The sequence below is a fragment of the Dermochelys coriacea genome, chromosome 6, assembly GCF_009764565.3.
Source record: "Dermochelys coriacea isolate rDerCor1 chromosome 6, rDerCor1.pri.v4, whole genome shotgun sequence".
Classification (NCBI taxonomy): Eukaryota; Metazoa; Chordata; order Testudines; family Dermochelyidae; genus Dermochelys; species Dermochelys coriacea.
Genome location: NC_050073.1, coordinates 3973558 through 3992814, shown reverse-complemented (window position 1 = coordinate 3992814; position 19257 = coordinate 3973558). Strand labels below are relative to the sequence as shown.

The following is a 19257-nucleotide window of genomic DNA, read 5'->3' as shown; positions in this document are numbered from 1 at the left end:
GGCCGAGCTGCACTTAATGGCCACGGCCCTCCTGTTAGACTGAGCACAGGAGACCAGCCAGTGAGAGACGGGGACCACAGACCCTCTGCTGAGCCCCCTCCTCCCTCCTGCAGCACAGTGCCCCTGCTGAGCCCCCCCTCCCCTCCCTGCAGCCCAGCACCCCCGCTGAGCCCCCTGCCGGCTCCCTGCAGCCCAGTGCCCCCTGCAGCCCCCCACCCCTCCCTGCAGCCCAGCGCCCCCTGTCGAGCCCCCTGCCTGCTCCGTGCAGCCCAGCGCCCCCTATTGAGCCCCTGCCTGCTTTCTGCACCAGCTGATCTCTCACATCCATCCCCTGTGTCCTGCCTCCCATATCTGCAGTGCTTGGGGGCATTGGGTGGTACCTGGAGCAGCAGGACCCGGCGGTAGGACAGCGCGGCCGGGTAGAAGAATCGCACACTGGTGCTGTAGGAATTCTCCCCACGGTTCTGGATGGAGACAGTGGTGTTGAGTTCGGGGGTTACCCCCACCACCAGGGTGCTCAAGCTAAGGGGGAGAGAAAGGGGTGAGCTTCCTCAGGGCAGTGCCCTGACAGCTCTGTGAGCTTCCTATAATGGTGCCCACTCAGAAGCCATATGGAGATGTGGCATGGTCTGAGGCCTGATGGAGTAGACGGGCCTCACCATGGAGTGTGGGGGAGAAAGCAGAGGGGGTGACTTACCCTGAGAAATTGAAGAAAATGTGTAGTTCATCAGTGCAGACTTTGTCACTACCGCAGTCCTTCTCAAACGGGAGCTAGGGAGAGATCCGGGAAGGGATTGGGGGGAGAAATCAGGGAGCAGGGTGGGTGCGAGGGAATTGGAGCGAAACTCAGTCAACATTGTCACTCATCCTACAATCTCAATTGTCACCACCAGTACCCGTGCAGTCTGAACTAACACCGTCACCATGAACTCACCCGCAATTACCTCCCGCAACACTGTCCCCACCACCACTGCATTCTCAGCCTCAACAACCACCAGCCCCAATACTGATTTGACAGTTTCACCAGCATTGTAGCTGCAGCAACCTCTGACAACACTATGAACCACACAACCAACCCTGCCATCACCACCACAATCAATAGAGTGTTAACCAACACTGTTACCAGCATCATAACCACTACCATCTCAGCCAACGCTGTAACCAACACCGTTACAATCTCATCAACCACCACTAAAAACGTAATCTGAAACAACACTGTTACCAACAATGCAGACACTGCAATCGCAACCAATGCTGTCAGCAACACCTCTATAGTCTCAACCGTAACCACAATCAGTATCAATACAATCTGAACCAACACTGTCACAACAACTCACCCACTCTTCTTAAGACTACACTTCCACCAACATTACAGTCTAAATGGCAACCACCTACCAGTACAGTCCCAACATGTAACTTACACAGCCACAACATCCTCAACCAACACTGTCACCAACACCACTACAATCTCCCCACCACCACCAATATATCCTGTACCAACATCAGCATCAACAACACAGTCACTACAACCTTGCCTCAGACAGTCACCAAGATCAGTATAGTCTGAACCAGCAATGTCAACAACAACAAAACCACTATAACCTCACCTCACACTGCCATCAAGACCAGTACAGTCTAATCTAAACCAATGTCACCAACACAATCACTACAACCTCAGACGATAACCTCACCAAGATCACCACAGTCTGAATCAACAATGTCACCAACAACACAACCTCTAAAGCCTCAAACACTCACCCACACCACTATCTCATGCATTAACACCAAGCATTGATACAGTCTGCACTGGCACTGTCACCAAAAGCACACCCACTAAAACCTCTGCAGACAGTCACAAACACCATTGCCTGGCCCCGGCAGCCTTACCGAGCCTATAGACACCCGTGCAGACTCCTCACTCAGGATGGGTCTGAGGCCACTGGCAGCAGCGATGGGTTCCCCCGTCAGGGTGTAGTTGAGGCGTAGGGTGATGGGGGTCAGAGTGTCCTCAGGACAGATCTGGGGAGACAGACGCGTAGCGAGCCATGAGGAAAGGTGGGATCCATAGAGAGGTTTGTTCTCTGGATGATTTGGGAGCAAGGGACAGGGTTGGAGGGGCAGACACAGCGGGAGGGGAAGGAGCTGGGACCCTGCACTCACAGGTAACTTTATCTGGTACGTCTCACATTTCTTCTCAATGCCGAGCCGCAGTTCCTTGCTCAGGACGGGGCCGGTGGAGTCAAAGGCGGCTCGGATCTTCATCCGCCCGGGGTCCAGGGACAGGCTGTACTGGATGGTGCTGGAGATCCCGTTGCCTACCACAGAGGAGAAATGAGGGTCAGAGAGACGGGAGAGCAGGATCATTAATGGGATGCAGAACATGGGGCCTTTCCTCTCTAGGGGGGCACCAGCTCCAATCTCGCCCCAGGGCAGGGACTGGCTGGCTCAGGAGGTGGGAATGGAATATGGGGCCTTTCCCCTCTTGGGGGCACTGGCTCCAATCCGCTTCCAGGATGGGGCACTGGCTGGCTCAGAGGGGTGTGGAATGAGACACGGGGCCTTTCCCCCCTAGAGGGTGCTGGTTCCAATCCAACCCCAGGGCAGGAGACTGGCTCTCTTAGGAGGGAGTGGAGGGGGGGGGGTTTGGTCAGACCTAGGCTGTCCAAGGTGCTCTTAGTGACGGTGAAGCAGATATTTGCCCTGCTGGCCTCCGTGTTGAGCTGCTCCTGCTCCTGGCAGTCAAAGGCCGAGGTTGGGATCGTGGGGGGCTGGAAGCTGATGGAGACCACGACTCTGAGCACTGGCCGGGACCTGCCATGGGAGGAACAGAACCATCACCCAGCTGCTCCCTGCAATGGGGCCAGGCCCCCTCCCTCCCCTGAGTCTCCCACCCAGCCTGGATGTGCTCACAGCACCCCAGGGAGATGGGTTATGGACACGCAGCTCTGCTAGAGGAGATGCTGGGGGGCAGAGAAGGGAGCAGCAGAGCTGTCATTGTGCCATTCTCCAGTAGGGGGCACCAGTCACACACACACACACACACACACACACACTGGTGCTGTCTGTGACTGCCATGTGGAGCCGTGCAACGACACAGAGTAACGCACCTCAGCAGCAGGATCTGCCCTTCTGCCCCCACCGCGATGTCTGGCAGTCCGTCCCCCGTCAGGTCTGTCCCGCCACTGACGGCCTGGCCAAAGTAGTGCAGCCTGCTGGGAAACTGTGACCCCTCGATGCGCTGTGGGGCAGAGAGAGCAGTAAGGGGTGAGGAAGGGGCGGCTGTACTGTATAATGGGCACTAGGGGGCAGTGGAGGGGGAGGGGTGGGGAAGGGGGGGCTGTACTGTACAATGGGCACTAGGGGGCAGCGGAGGGGGAGGGGTGGGGGAGGGGCGGCTGTACTGTACAATGGGCACTAGGGGGCAGCGGAGGGGGAGGGGTGGGGGAGGGGCGACTGTACTGTACAATGGGCACTAGGGGGCAGTGGAGGGGGAGGGGTGGGGAAGGGGGGGCTGTACTGTACAATGGGCACTAGGGGGCAGCGGAGGGTGAGGGGTGGGGGAGGGGCGGCTGTACTGTACAATGGGCACTAGGGGGCAGCGGAGGGGGAGGGGTGGGGGAGGGGCGGCTGTACTGTACAGTGGGCACTAGGGGGCAGCGGAGGGGGAGGGGTGGGGGAGGGGCGGCTGTACTGTATAATGGGCACTAGGGGGCAGGGGAGGGTGGGGGTGGGGGAGGGGCAGCTGTACTGTACAGTGGGCACTAGGGGGCAGCGGAGGGGGGGGGGGGGGCCGGGGCGGCTGTACTGTATAATGGGCACTAGGGGGCAGTGGTGGGTGAGGGGTGGGGAAGGGGCGGCTACAAGTTTCAGAGTAGCAGCCGTGTTAGTCTGTATTCGCAGAAAGAAAAGGAGGACTTGTGGCACCTTAGAGACTAACAAATTTATTAGAGCCTAAGCTTTCGTGAGCGACAGTTCACTGCGTCGGATGCATTCCAGGATTCCATCCGATGAAGTGGGCTGTACGTCACGAAAGCTTAGGCTCAGATAAATTTGTTAGTCTCTAACAAGCTGCAGGCTAGTCGGCACTAGGGGGCTGTGGGGCCCCATCATGTCACTTTGGGGTGTTGTGGTGACCCCTCCCCGCAGGAGCTGGGCTCACCTGTCTGTAATGGGGACTGAGGCCTCCCTTTTCCCCATGGAAGATATACAAGGCCCCATGATTGTCATTCTCCATGGGGGCCCCGATGGCCACATCCGTCTGTCCGTCCCCGCTGATGTCCCCGATTTCGGACATGCTGGCCCCAAAGCGTCCGAACGCCTGCCCCGTCTGCCCCTGCAGTGTCTTGGTGCAGATCAGTGTCATCCCCTGCAGGCCCCATCGAAGGAAACACATGGGGAAAGGATCAGCACTGACTTCCAGCAGAGAGTACCCCCACTGCTGACCATCTTTCCCTCTCTCTGCAGGACAACGCTCCTTGGCACCGCTCTGGGGCATTGGGCCAGAACTGACTCCATCCTTTTTCTTACCGGCCAGTTAATCAGGCAGTTATAGACCCATCCTCCATTCAGACGTGTATGGTACATGGGGGCTCCGATTAGAACCAGGTCCGTGTTCCCATCTCTGTTGAGGTCCACAGCGCACAGTGTACCCCCAAAATATGAGCCAATCTGGAGAGGCAGATAAGTCACCCCTTTAATTTAATCACCTCCTCCTTCTCCCACGGGGACCCTTCTCACCCTATGGGGATAAGGATTCAGTCCTAATCCTCATTCCATCCTTAGTCTCATCCTCTCGCTGCACGGCCGGTGGCGCAATCGCTGAAAGTGTTCTTGAACAAATAGGTAGTTAGATCTTGGAGAGATGCTGAATGCTAGTTGTGGTGCAATTCTTTTAGAGGTTGTGCTAGCATGAGTAAAGTTTGTTCACTGACTGAGTCACTCTTATAAGTTCTGTTCAGCTGGAATGTATAGGCAGTTAGATCTTGGAGAAATTCACTTCATTAGTGTAGTGTGATCCTTTCGAACACTGCTAATATCACTAGCAATGTTTTTCCTTGCCGAAGTCTCTCTGGCCCCAGATCCACAAAGATGCTTATGTGCCTAACCCCAGACTTTAGGTGCACTATGATTCACAAAACCTCTGTATGGCTGCTGCTGACCCCTTCAGGTGCCTAACCTGACCTGGTGCCTAAATTTTTGCAGTAGAAGCTCCTTATGTTGCTGCCTCAAGGGCAGGGCATGTGCACTCCTGTCTTACTCTAAGCAGCCAGTTGCCCATTTCCCACCACACCCCAGCATGATCCACAAACTGGGAGAAGACAGGTGCTCCTCCACCTGCAGGGCACCATCTGGTATGTGTGGTCAGAGGAGAAGGAGTTGAACAGGGGTCTGCTATATCTAAGGTCAGTGCCCTAACCCCTGAGCTGTGGGCTCCCTCAGTCTCTCCTGTTAAAGTTCAACTTTAATTGACTATTAAATATCAGTTGGGATGCAGAACATGTACAGATCACAACCACTCTACAGCCCAGTGGTCAGAGCACTCCCTGAGAGGTGGCAGAGCCCTGGTTAAATCTTTCTTCCTCATCAGGCAAAGCAAGAACTTGAACCCGTGGTCGCCTGTGACCTGATGAGGAATCTAAGCCCCAGCCGATAAGTAGGGCCCTACCAAATTCACAGTCCATTTTTGTACATTTCACGGTCACAGCATTTTAAAAATCTTGAATTTCACAGTTTCAGATATTTAAATCTTAAATGTCACGGTGTTGTAACAAAATATGAATTTGTATTTAAAAAGGCAAAATATAAACATGCAAAGCCCTTAAGACTCAGAATTTCTCAAACTGGGGTCCCAACCCAAAAGGGGGTTGCAAGGCTATGGGGGGGGGGGGGAGTCACAGTATTGCCACCTTTACTTCTACACGGCCTTCAGAGCTGGGTGGCCAGAGAGCAGTGGTTGCTGGCCGGGTGTCTGGCACTGAAGGCAGTCCTGCCGCCAGCAGTAGCACAGAATTAAGGGTGGCAATACTGTGACCCCCTTTAGGTAGGTAATCCCAGTTTGAGAAATGTTGTTTACATTTGTATACTTTTACCCTATAGTATAGGATACTTTTATAGTATAGGGTAAAAGTACACAAAAGACCAGATTTCATAGGGGAGACCAGATTCCACAGTCCAAGACGTGTTTTTAACGGCCATGAATTTGCTGTAAGGGAGGCCCTCCCTCATCTCCTGTGTCTGATTTGTGAAGATCTTATTGGCTCTGAGCATGCCTACTGGATGAGGGCAGACATTTGAGCTAGGTGGAAGAGCGCCTATCTTTCCCCCCTTCATGGATCACTGGCAGGGGTAGGTGCCTCCCTGCAGCATCACAACATCTAAGTCCCTTGGTGGGTCTGGGCCTCCATCCATATCCATCTGATGAATTCTGTCTAGACTCTCAGTGAAGATAATAACAGTGGGATGTGGGAGAGATGCTGAACGTCAGCTGCGGTGCAATTCTCTAAACCAGTCAAATTTATCCCCTGCCTGAGGCTCTCTGACTGAATTGTTCCTGAAGGTGAATCCAAACGCAAATATTACACAATGTCAAAATCTTACTGGCTTCCTCCAGCCCTATCTCTCTCATACCCATACTCCATATTACCAGTAACGCTCCCCATACCTGCTCTCCCAACAGCTGTGATCTGGGTGTCCATTCCCCATCCTTGGTATCCCGGCTGAACAGGACGACTTTGCCGGCATGTTGGTAGCGAGGGGCCCCGACCACGTAGCTGCTCTGCCCATTGGCTGTGATGACCTGAGATGAATAACCTCAAAGGAAGAGAGGGACATGGGGAGGTGAGATGGGAAATAGCCCTACAACAGGGCTGCACAGAACTTTCCCAGAACTGAGATGCAGCCACCTCTGGGGCGAGGTGTGGGGGCTGTTTAAATAGGTAAGGGAAGCTCGGTGGGTTTGTTCTTACCGAGATAAGCATCATTCATGTCAGCGGAAGTTCTGGATACGTTGATGAAGCTCGGCTTCCCGCCGCTCCCATACAAGTATATCCCACCGGACCAGTCATAGGCTCCCACCGCTCCCAGCACAGGCCCCTCCTAAATCGACAGGCACGGCAAAGGGGACTGATTACAGGGAACGGACAGCACAGCACGTATTTACTAGACAAGGCCACTACCTACAGCACAGCGCCCCCTAGCATCGTGCTGGGATACTGGGGTCAGTGCTGATGGCCAGGGGAGGGAGCACCCCCTACTGGGCCCCCACACCACTCGCTGCAGCATAGAGCCCCCTAGTGTCTGCCCTGGCAGGGAGGGGGGTGCCCCTTGCACTGCTCTGGGCTAGTTTAGGGTTGTCTCCCCTGCAAGCACTAAGCCAACCAGCTCCTTCTTAGCTTGAAAGCGCCGTCAGGGCCCCAGCGCACGTCAGCATGGGACAAACCCCGGGGCCAGGCATTACTCACAGGGGACAGCAGGGAGCTGAATCCTTCCTGGGACATCTCCAGCTGGAAGGAGCTGCCGCTCTGGGACTGGGTGCCTGGGGGAGAGACAGACAGACAGACACAGGAGAGATCATCAGAGACAGTAAAGGCCCCATGATCCATTCCCTGAGTCAGCCCTTTTCCCCACCTCGAGGCTGGATTGGATCCAGGGCCCCCTGGAGAAAAGGCCCCGTATCCCATTCCTCAGCCCCTTGAGCCAGCCAGTCCCCTGCCCGGGGGCCCCCGGATGAGAAAGGCATCAGGGGCATTTCTGGAGATAGATCAGTAGATAGATGTTGGATGGGGAAAGAGAGAATATTTGGGGCCTATTTGAGCTCTGGATTCCTAGCAGCTCCCTGTCCCATCTCTGCCTTGAAAACCCATTTCTAGAGCTCCAGGGCAAGTGCGGCCCCTCACCCAGCTCTGGTACCTTCGATGGCGAAGATCTTCTCCTGCAGCTGGCTCTGGATGCCCTGGAGGGCGTCGAAATTGTCCACCCGGAAGATGTGCTCGTCAGTGGGTTTAGAGGCGATCTCCTGTAGCTCCCATTGGGCTGCAGAGCTGGAGAAGGCATCACCGACCTTCACGGCATAGAGGGAGGTACAGGGGAGACCAGGGCATCGGCTTCAGTCACAGCCCAGAGCCCTGGGCCAACACCCACCCACCCCGAGCCCTGCTGGGCCCTAGAGAGGCACAGCTCAGCCAGCGCCATGTGCTGCTCCGGTGAATGGAGGGTGGTGGGCCGCTGGAGCAGTTTGGCACAAGTGTCACTGTGATGTGAGGAGAGGTGCCCTCATGCCTGGAGTTATGGAGCCTGCCTCATTTCAGCACCAAGTTCTGTCGGTTGTACCAGCAGCGGGGCACAGGGGTCTTCTTGTCATGGGGATTGTCAGCACTCTGGGGCCCTGCATGATTCAACCTCCAGGGCTAGTGAGGGGTGAGTGTGGGCAATGTCTCTGGGGGACACCTCAGGGCAAGGGGTGAAGGGCCGGGACCACTGCGCTAGTCTGGGTGGGTTGTGTGCAGTAGGTTCAGAGGTGGAGTCAGGCACCTCCCGGTTACTGAGCCTGAGAGAAGTAGCAGACAAAGGTCAAACAAGGTCCAGTGGCTGGAAGCCGAATTTACACCCATTCTGACTGGAAAGAAAGTGTCAGGTTTAACCGTGAGGGGAATTAACCATTGGAGCAGCTCACTACCGGCTGTGGTGGATTCTCCATCCCTGGCAATTTTTATCTCAGGACTGGCTAGTTTTCTAAAAGATCTGCTCTGGTTCCAGCAAGGATTATTTGGAGCTGTTCTCTGGCCTGTAGTACATGGGAGCTCAGACTAGATGATTGCAGAAGTCCCTTCTGGCCTGGGAATCTATGACTCTAAACCCGAGTTTTGCCTTGGCAAAGGGAAGATGATGGGCCTGGCCCCGTAGTGCTCATGTGCTCTGCGCCCAGTGCTCTGTAGCATCTGTAAGGGCCAGTGTGTGTTCCTGGTGTGCTGGGGCATGGCTCAAAGAGGGCAGAGTTAAGGTTGTGAGGGTGTTTGCCTTAACTGTGTATTTCATGGATTTCAGAGGCCTAAGTGCAGCCACTTTCCATGTTCGGGAAGGGCAGGAAGCAGCACTGGGAAACCTTAACTCTGCATTAAGGAAGTTAATGGAATAACTCAGCTTCTATTGTTCACGCTCAGTTCCATTGTTCAGGAGACACAATTACATTTTCCTTTACTGTCTTTCATCAGCCATCTGTTTAATCAATGTTGATTCCCTTGACCATACCTCTTACACAAATTCAAAGCATTCATGTGGGTTTTAGAGCACTTTTAAATATGGCTCTTCAGCTGGAAATTTTGATCTCAGGGCAAAAAAATCCAAAAGGAGACACTGCAGAATGCAAGGAATGTTAGCCAATAGTAGGGACCAAACCCACAGGACCAATTCAGGGTCAATGGCAACCTGCTGTCACCTTGAACCGCATGAATAGCCTCTTGCTTCAAAAGAGACCTAGATCTTGATGTTCATTTCAATCTCTTTGGCTCAGCATTTTGGCATGTGTCATTCTAGGCAGCCATTGTCTAAGATTAATAATCTTTTGAATACTTCTTCCCCAGAGGAGCAGTGGGTGCCGTGCACTAGTGGAGATAAATGTCAAGCGACTGAGATCAGTTTGGAGAGATTCAGAGCCACTTTTTGAGCTTCAGGTGTGTGCAAAAAAGAACTGATGATTTTACTGGTTAACTGGGTGGCTGTATGTCAGGAACCCCAAATTTGGACCAACAATCCTAACCTTTGTCCCCATGAGAAATTCCAAATTTCATGGCAATCTGAGTCAGCACGTGGACTGTAGGGCAGTCAGAAAACCCAACCTTTAATTAGAAAGCTCTGCTCAACCTGAACAACAGAGGAGCCAATTACACATTGACCCAATTACAACCCAAGGTGAGTTCTTTTCCATTATCTGATGGGAACCACACACCCCATCCCATGTCCCTGGACATGGGCTCAGATCCATACTAGTTCTCCACACAGCTGCGGCTCACCCCGATGGCGTAGCGGATGATTCCAGCTCTCTCAGCCTCAGGTATGACATCTGAATAAGAAAGCGGGTCTCCAGATTTCTCCCCATCTGTGATCACAATGAGAATCTTGGTGGCCTCATCCCGAGCTCCTCTCCAAGAGGTGAACAGCTTCTGCCTGGAAAAGGGAGGATGGGCAATGCCTGGGAGGGTTATTGATATGTAATAACACCTAGCGCTCATCCACTGCTTTGGCATTGCAGATCTCAAAGTCCTTCACAAAGGAGGTCAGTGTCATGCCCCCATTTTACTGATGGGGAAACTGAGGCACAGGGCGGGGACGTCACTTGCTTAAAGTCACAACGCAACAGAGACTCGGAGCTGGCACTAGAATCCCAGAGTTCTGGCTCCCAGCATCCCCACCCCGCTCTAACCTAGTAGTCCCCAGTCCCCTCCCACAGCGGGGGATAGAACCCAGGAGTCCTGAGTCCCTATCCCTTAGCATGTCATTACAGCCCATTCCCTGTGGAGTCAGCACAGGGAGCAGGGCAATACCTACACCACTTCCTGAATGGCGGTGGCTGTGTACGTCGCTCCCAGGAGCTGCACGACCGACCTGAGGAGGCGACTGGGGTCGCGACTCCTCCTGTACTGGAAGAAGTCGAAGTGCTCTCTAAATCTGTGTGAGTACTGCATGAGGGCAAACTGCAGGAGGAGGCAGGGGAGAAGAGAAAAAAACAACCTCAGGGGTGGAGGGTCAGAAAAGCAGGAATCAGACGACGTTAACGGCTGGGGCAAGCGGTCGGGATGTCGCTGGCTCTTTGGGAATTTTTTCCTGGTTTTGGATGCAAAATCCATTGCTGCTCCCTGCAGCACAGCGCCCCCTAGCGCCACACTGGGGTACTGGGGTCAGCACTGACTGCGAGGGGCAGGGTAAGTAGTCAGGGTTCAGCCTCTGTCTGTTACCTGCGTGTCGGTGCTGCGGAAACGCTTCATGATCTCAGCGAGAAACATCTTCATCTTTATAAAGTCCTCAGGTACGATGCTGCCCGAGCCATCAATGAGGAGCACTATGTCTGTGGCACGTCTGGGGCACTCTGAGTGGGACAGGAAAGAAATATGTCCGACTCCTGACTTAACTCCACAAACATGGAGAAAACCCAGTAGAAAGAGCTAGACCAGACCAGTGGGTCCATCTAACCTGGTATCCTGCCCCCTCCCTGTAACCCCAGATCAGACCAAGGGGCCCCTCTGTCGCAATATCATTCTGTCCCTGCCATTGAGGGTACGCCTAAGCGTACAGCATGACGTGCACTGGGATGAAAAAAATACACCCCACCCCCTCCCAGAGCTGGGACAGAACCCAGGACTCCTATCTCCCACTGACATCCTGAATCAAACTAATGGGCCCACCTGGCCTGCTATCCCAACCCATATCAGGCCCATGGGCCTATCTAGACCCATCTCCTCTTCTCCCCCACCCATGACCCCTGAATGCTGGTTCCTCCCTATGGAGCTGCCCCATACCTGCCAGGGTGTCCGGGATGCGCTGGACCTGCCGGAGGCTCTGGTCCAGGAGGAAGCAGTAGCCGTTGACGTACATGTTCTCCCCGCAGGCCCGGTGCACCGTGGGGCCGCACACCTGGGCCGCGAGAGAGGGACGGGGTCAGCAGGTGATGAGAACCCTGGGGGTGAAGCAGAGAGCCCAGGGCCTGCTCCCCCACATGGATATGCAAAGAAAGGCTCTGCCGGGGCAGGGGATTCCCTTGGGGCAGATGGGACCCCAGAACCCAGCACTTGGACTCCCAGAGAAGAGACAGGAGAGAGACATGGGGACATCACTTGGTTCCCACACTCCTTGCTATGGCAGCACTCAGTCTCTGTTGCCATGTCAACATCACCCAGCGGGTTGCCACTCTCCCTGTTATGTCTATGCACCATCATTACCCTCCCTGTGATGTCATTCTGCAGTTACCGTCACCATGGAGATGTCACCGGTCTACCACCCTCCCTGCCATTTCGTTGCACTGTCTGGTCTCCCGCATTCCTCCAGAACATCATCACAGTCATGGTAGTCGTGGTGATGTCACTTGCTTACCGTCGCCCGCACAACACCATCACAAGTCATTCAAGTGGCACCTGGCTACCACCACCTTACACAGCGTCCTAGGCCATTCACCCCTTGCCATGGCAACAACGCCCCGATCATCTCCATTCAGAATGCTGCTGTGACCACGTCACCCCCCTGTTTGCAGCCCTCCCCTGGCTCCCTCTTCTCTATCACCTCAAACACGAGCTGCTGGTCTTCCCTTTCTAGGCCCTTATCGGCCTCTCCCCTCCGCCCCCCAACCTATCATCTCTCAGTCTGTGTTGAGCTGTAGAGACGCATCTCTGATCAGCTCCTTGTGCCGGCCTCCACCGCCCAGCCATTACATTTTCCAACCAGCCCCTTTGTGCTGTCTCTCATGCCACCCCTCACACTTGGGACGAGCTCCCTGGAAACGGCCACAAAACTACCGCCTTGTCTCCTGCACAACCCTCCTTCAAGCTCTCCTTTACCGTGAGGCCTACAACGAAACTTAACAACGATTTGGCTGCTGGTGTGCTGAGACCACTGCCGATCATAGCGACCAATATTGTCTCATTGTTTCCTTGTTCTCCTCCCATGTCTCTGCTTGTATCTAGCTGTTGCCGCATCTTAAACTTAATTTGTAAGCCTCCATGTATCGTGTTGTTGTTCTGTGTTTGTACAGGACCTAGGACCTGGGGCTCTAGGGCGCTACCATGATACACCCAATAAATAATATTTTGAAAATGCACAGTTCCAGTCAGGGTGACCTCCCGCACTTACCACCCCCACCATGACATCCCCACACAGTTGCTCTTGTGTTGGTGACATCACCCATTCCTGCAATAGCAATCCATCCCCCCTCCAGATGTCCCCCAGTTATCAACAACCTGGGACAGCGCACAGGCGTTCACGTCCCACGGTCACATCTTCCCGTGTGATGGTAGCTCCCCAGGTGCTCATGTCATCCCCAGGTGATGTCACTTGCTTATCACCCACCCTTTGACATCACCACGCTGACACTCTATCTCACAAACGTAGTTGCGGGGAGGACAAGTCTGTGGAATTCTGGGCAAGTGACTGAACTTAATTCTGGGTGATACCCTGGTATAAAAAAGCCGCTCCAGAACCCCCCCCCCAGCCCCTCTGGATGTGGTACCCACCAGGAGATTGGAGCCCTGGGCCGCCAGAGACAATCCGAGGGACATGTTCACTGCATCCGGGGGCCCTGAGAGGAGAGACGCATCAGCACCAGGTTGAGAAAACTTGTGGCTGGATATGTGTAGTTCATCATTTCTTTGAGTCATTCCCCACCCCCACATGGCTCTTCTGACTCAATCTCCTTCCCAGTTATGTGGGGAAGGAGGGGAAATCATTGCACATACCCCTGCAATTGAATGGAAATAGAACCCGGAAGTCCTGATTCCCAGCCCCCATTGTTCTGACCCGCTAAACTGCACTTCCTTCCTGGAGCTCGACACAGAACAAGCTCCCCATACAACACCTCTCTAACCCACTAGACCCCACTCCGCTCCCAGAAACTGGAATAGAGCCCAGGAGTCCTGGCTCCAAGTTCCCTCCCCCAACAGCCTGCCCCACTAGACCCCATAGCAGAGGGTGCTCTACTCTGGATGGAGATCGCCTGGCAGCTTCTGGAGCCTGGGTTACACTTGTAGACTTTGCCGGTTTCATTCACGTCTCCTCTCTGCAGCGGGGCCCCGGCGAGCAGCCTGTGGGGGAGAGAGAAGAGAGGGGCTCAGGGGCGCCCCATCATCCCTGGGGGGGCCAAGGTGGGGCAGCCCAGTCGGACATGTGGGGCCCTGAGCCCACATTTGGCCCTTACCCCCCGGTGCTGGCACTCCCGAACTGCACCACGCTCTGCCCAAACCCTGCGGCAGCCTCCTGGAAGGTGATGGGTACCTCCACGTCCACGCTGAATCCACGGCTCGGTGCCAGCACTGCAGGGGTTAAACACCCATCCATTAGCGATTCCCCTATGCAGAATGGGGCCAGTGGTGGGGCCTTAGGCATCAACCCCTCCAGGTTGTGGGACTGACTCCCAACCTCCTCTGCTCCAAACCGCCAAAGCCCACTCACCTCCCAGACCAGGGGATGGAACCCAGGAGTCCTGTCTCCCAGCCCTTCCCCCGCACTCTCTTTGCTCTGTGTTTGTACAGCCCCTAGCAGAGCAGGGTGGTGGCCCATGGCTGAGCCCTACAGGAATACGTAGAACAGGAGTCTGAGGACCTGTGTGTCTGTCTGCAGCATGATGCGCTTTGAATGTCACATCTGATCACATCCAAAATTTCAGGGGATGTTTCAGGTCTCAAGGGGGCAGAGCCCTGTGGGTTTGGGGAAAATCAGAAAACTGGAAGGAGGGAAATGGGGGACACACAGACCCCCTGGCATCTGGTTAGCAGAGCCTGCAGCTTCAGCCAGCTCGGTCTAGAACACCTGCCGCCATCCCTCATCCTGGCATCGCATGGAGGGTAACTTGTGACACCCTGAACAACAGAGAGTGGTGAGAGAGGAGGAGGCATGTGGGGGAGAGAAGGGGACAATGGGAGAAAGAAGGGGGCAATGGGGGTTCACCATGATTTCAACAATTTCCATCCCTCCATCAACCTCAGCCTGGACCAGTCCACACAAGAGATCCACTTCCTGGACACTACGGTGCTAATAAGCAATGGTCACATAACCTATATCGGAAACCTGCTGACCGCTATTCCTACCTACATGCGTTTAGCTTTCCTCCAGATCACACCACACGATCCATTGTCTACAGCCAAGCTCTACGATATAACCGCATTTGCTCCAACCCCTCAGACAGAGACAAACACCTACAAGATCTCTATCATGCATTCCTACAACTACAATACCCACCTGCTGAAGTGAAGAAACAGATTGACAGAGCCAGAAGAGTACCCAGAAGTCACCTACTACAGGACAGGCCCAACAAAGAAAATAACAGAACGCCACTAGCCATCACCTTCAGCCCCCAACTAAAACCTCTCCAACGCATCATCAAGGATCTACAACCTCTCCTGAAGGACGACCCATCACTCTCACAGATCTTGGGAGACAGGCCAGGCCTTGCTTACAGACAGCCCCCCAGTCTGAAGCAAATACTCAACAGCAGCCACACAACACACAACAGAACCACTAACCCAGGAACCTATCCTTGCAACAAAGCCTGTTGCCAACTCTGTCCACATATCTATTCAGGGGACACCATCATAGGGCCTAATCACATCAGCCACACTATCAGAGGCTCGTTCACCTGCACATCTACCAATGTGATCTATGCCATCATGTGCCAGCAATGCCCCTCTGCCATGTACATTGGCCAAACTGGACAGTCTCTACGTAAAAGAATAAATGGACACAAATCAGACGTCAAGAATTATAACATTCAAAAAACAGTCGGAGAACACTTCAATCTCGCCGGTCACTCAATTACAGACCGGAAAGTGGCTATCCTTCAACAAAAAAGCTTCAAAAACAGACTCCAGCAAGAGACTGCTGAATTGGAATTAATTTGCAAACTGGATCCAATTAACTTCGGCTTGAATAGAGACTGGGAGTGGATGGGTCATTACATAAAGTAAAACTATTTCCCCATGTTATTTCTCCCCCCACCCCACCCCCCACTGTTCCTCAGATGTTCTTGTTAACTGCTGGAAATGGCCCACCTTCATTATCACCAGAAAAGGTTTTTCTCCTTCCCCCCCCCCTCCTTCCTGCTGGTAATAGCTCATCTTAAGTGATCACTCTCCTTACAGTGTGTATGATAAAACCCGTTGTTTCATGTTCTCTGTGTGTGTATATAAATCTCCCCACTGTATTTTCCACCGAATGCATCCAATGAAGTGAGCTGTAGCTCACAAAAGCTTATGCTCAAATAAATTTGTTAGTCTCTAAGGTGCCACAAGTACTCCTTTTCTTTCTGCCTAGTGCTGGCTCTGCTAGTACCAGACTGGTGGCCCCATGCCTACAAGGCTCTGCAAAGCAATTGGGAAACAACCCGTTCTCTGGTGCAACCCACTTGGGAGTGGCACCAGTCAGGTGCTGCAGAGGCTGGGAAAGGGGAACCAGGGGAGGTGGTGCTGGGCTCTTGGGTTCTACCCCCAGCTCTGGGGGGCGGGGGAGAGAGGTATGCTGACTAGAGTGGGGGTGGCGCTGGGAATCAGGACTCCTGGGTTCTATCTCCAGGCAACTGCAGGGGGTAAGTTACAATTACTTTCCTCCACCCTAGACAGCACAGCTGTGATGCCACCACCACTCTGAGGAAGTGAGTGGCCCAAGAGAGCTGTGTGGGGTGTGTTGGGACACGGCGGTGTGGGGAAATGACTTGAACAAATGCGTCTCTGACCAAAAGTCTAGAGGGGTGGGGGATGGGAGAGCCAGGACCATCGTCTGTACTAGAGAACTCAAATTGGGAACCTTGGAGAGAGACAGTCCTTTCTAAAGGGAGTGTGGGGGTCTAGTGGGTTGGAGCTGGTGGGGTTGTGAGTCAGGACTCCTGGGTTCTCGCCCCAGTCCTGGGAGGGGAGTGGGCTGTGGTGGGTTGAAGCAGGTGGGGCTGGGAGACAGGAGTTCAGTGTGAGAGAGAAACAGAAGGATAGGTCTGTTAAGACAAGTCAGTGCCAATCCACCCCCCAGCTAACCCTGTTACCCTTTTCCCCACTCAAATCCCCCAAACCAGCCCCCCTACAGATCCCTGATGGGTCCCCCTGAATATCCTCTCCAGCCACTCCTGGAAATTGCTGGGTGAGATCGGCATCTCTGCACAGCCTGCACCATAGCAGACGGGGTCTGTCTGGAAGTGCTCTGACCCCACTGCTGGGGGTCCTGGGCAAAGCTACCCACTCAAACCTGCTGCCAGAGGAGCTGAGGCTCAGTGGGGGAGGAGCACCTGCTCTGCATTGCACCCTCTACACAGTCCTAAGGAAAGAACCCAGGAGTCCTGATTCCCAGCCCCTCCCTGCTCTTACCCACCAGACCCCACTCCTCTCCCAGAGCCAAGGTCAGAACCCAGGGATCCTGACAGTCCAGCTGCTTCCATCCCCCTGCTAGAGCTGTACACACTGGGTATCTTGCATGGGAGACTTCAGCTTTTCCCCATCCTGCTGGCTGGCACTCACCTGTGCACAGGTAGATGAGCAGAGGCAGGGGGTCCATCATGGGCTGGGTGAAGGAGGGCAGCATAGGGTGCGGGGAGCCGTGTCCAGGAGGTATGAGATTTGAGGGTGCAGCCTGCAGAATAAGCAGTGAAGTGCTGGAGTAAAGAGAAGTGCAATCAGTATCCTGTGAAGGGAGGGTGAGACCAGCCCTGGGGAGGGGACTGGACTGATCTCAGGGGAGATGCAGGGAGAAGTGAAAAAAAGAAGAGAAGAAAACTAAAGTGAATTAGACAGATGGACAGAGAGACACACCAACAGCTGCACTGACATAGATGGGCATACGGTAGAACCTCAACGTTACGAACACCAGAGATACAAACTGACCAGACATGCATACATCTCTTTTGGCACCGGAAGTTATGCAATCAGGCAGCAGAGACCAAAAAACAAAAAAACCACACGACAGTCCAATGTTAAACATAAACTACTCAAAAATAAAGGGAAAGTTTAAAAAAAGATTTGACAGGCTATGGAACCTGTTTCTGGGCTTGTTTCATTTAATTTAAGATGGTAAAAAGCAGCATTTTTCTTCTGCATAGTAAAGGTTCAAAACTGTAGGAAGACAATGTTCAGTTAAAGGAACAGGAGGACTTGTGGCACCTTAGAGACTAACAAATTTATTTGAGCATAAGCTTTCATGATCTATAGCTCACTTCATTGGATGCATGTAGTGGAAAATACAGTGAGGAGATTTTATATACACAGAGAACATGGAACAATGGGTGTTACCATACACACTGTAATGAGAGTGATCAGGTAAGGTGAGCTATTACCAGCAGGAGAGCAGGGGGCAGAGGGGGAGGGGGGACTTTTTGTAGTCATAATCAAGGTGAGCCATTTCCAGCAGTTGACAAGAACATCTGAGGAACAGTGGGAGGGTGGAGGGGAGGAATAAACATGGGGAAATAGTTTTACTTTATGTAATGACCCATCCACTCCCAGTCTCTATTCAAGCCGAAGTTAATTGGATCCAGTTTGCAAATTAATTCCAATTCAGCAGTCTCTTGCTGGAGTCTGTTTTTGAAGTTTTGTTGTTGAAGAATTACCACTTTTAGGTCTGTGATCGAGTGACCGGAGAGATTGAAGTGTTCTCCAACTGGTTTTTGAATGTTATAATTCTTGATGTCTGATTTGTGTCCATTTATTCTTTTACGTAGAGACTGTCCAGTTTGACCAATGTACATGGCAGAGGGGCATTGCTGGCACATGATGGCATAGATCACATTGGTAGATGTGCAGGTGAACGAGCCTCTGATAGTGTGGCTGATGTGATTAGGCCCTATGATGGTATCCCCTGAATAGTGTTCAGTTGTAAACGTCTGAAAGAACCACCATCACATTTTGTTCAGAGTTGCAACCAACCCGCGTTCCCGAGGTGTTCAGAACTCTGTGGTTCTACCGCACAAAGCAGCATTGAGGCAGGCACACTGCTATGCTGAGATAGGCAGAGAACCACAAAACTACACAGAGCATAGGTGCTCTGGGGCTGCAGCACCCATGGGGAAAAATTAGTGGGTGCTCTGCACCCACTGGCAGCCAAGCTCCCCTCCTCCCCAGCCTCACCTCCTCCTCCTCCCACCCCCAACATGCCACGTCCCCACTCCTTCGTCTACCTCCCAGTGCTTCCCCCTGGTGGCCGCCAAATAGCTGTTTGGCAGCATGCTTGGAGGGAGGGGGAGGATTGGGAACGTGGCACACTCACGGGAGGAGACGGGGTCAGGTGGGGATTTGGGGAAGGGATTGGAATAGAGGCAGGGAGGGGGTGGAGTTGGGGCGGGGCCTTTGGGGGAGGGGTTGGAATGGGAGTGGAGTAGGAGTGGGAAGAGGCAGGGCAGGGGCGGGGCCACATGGCAGGGGTGGAGTGGGGGTGGGGCCAGGGGCGGGGGGGTCAAGCACCCAGGGGAAAGCGGGGAAGTTGGCGCCTATGACACAGAGACAAACAGACAGAACTACACTGAAACACACACATGCCTACGTTCAGGCAGAAAGACAAGCATAGCAACACTGAGACAGCCACACACAG

The 19257-nt window shown here is 53.7% G+C and overlaps 1 protein-coding gene across 1 annotated transcript in view; it reads right to left on the bottom strand.

Annotated features, from left to right (window-relative positions):
* Positions 1 to 17347, bottom strand: part of LOC119856491 (integrin alpha-X-like) — a 52883-nt gene extending 35536 nt beyond the window's left edge. The window contains 21 exon segments of the mRNA XM_038404018.2: positions 2 to 39; positions 381 to 522; positions 698 to 771; positions 1888 to 2019; positions 2161 to 2315; positions 2654 to 2811; positions 3108 to 3238; positions 4160 to 4366; positions 4528 to 4668; positions 6662 to 6810; positions 6966 to 7095; positions 7461 to 7534; positions 7909 to 8059; positions 10008 to 10161; positions 10543 to 10688; positions 10950 to 11080; positions 11511 to 11625; positions 13215 to 13279; positions 13678 to 13781; positions 13895 to 14009; positions 17196 to 17347. Of these exon segments, the coding sequence (XP_038259946.2) occupies positions 2 to 39; positions 381 to 522; positions 698 to 771; positions 1888 to 2019; positions 2161 to 2315; positions 2654 to 2811; positions 3108 to 3238; positions 4160 to 4366; positions 4528 to 4668; positions 6662 to 6810; positions 6966 to 7095; positions 7461 to 7534; positions 7909 to 8059; positions 10008 to 10161; positions 10543 to 10688; positions 10950 to 11080; positions 11511 to 11625; positions 13215 to 13279; positions 13678 to 13781; positions 13895 to 14009; positions 17196 to 17259 (2576 nt within the window). The 5' untranslated portion in view covers positions 17260 to 17347.
* Between the last annotated feature and the right edge of the window lie 1910 nt (positions 17348 to 19257).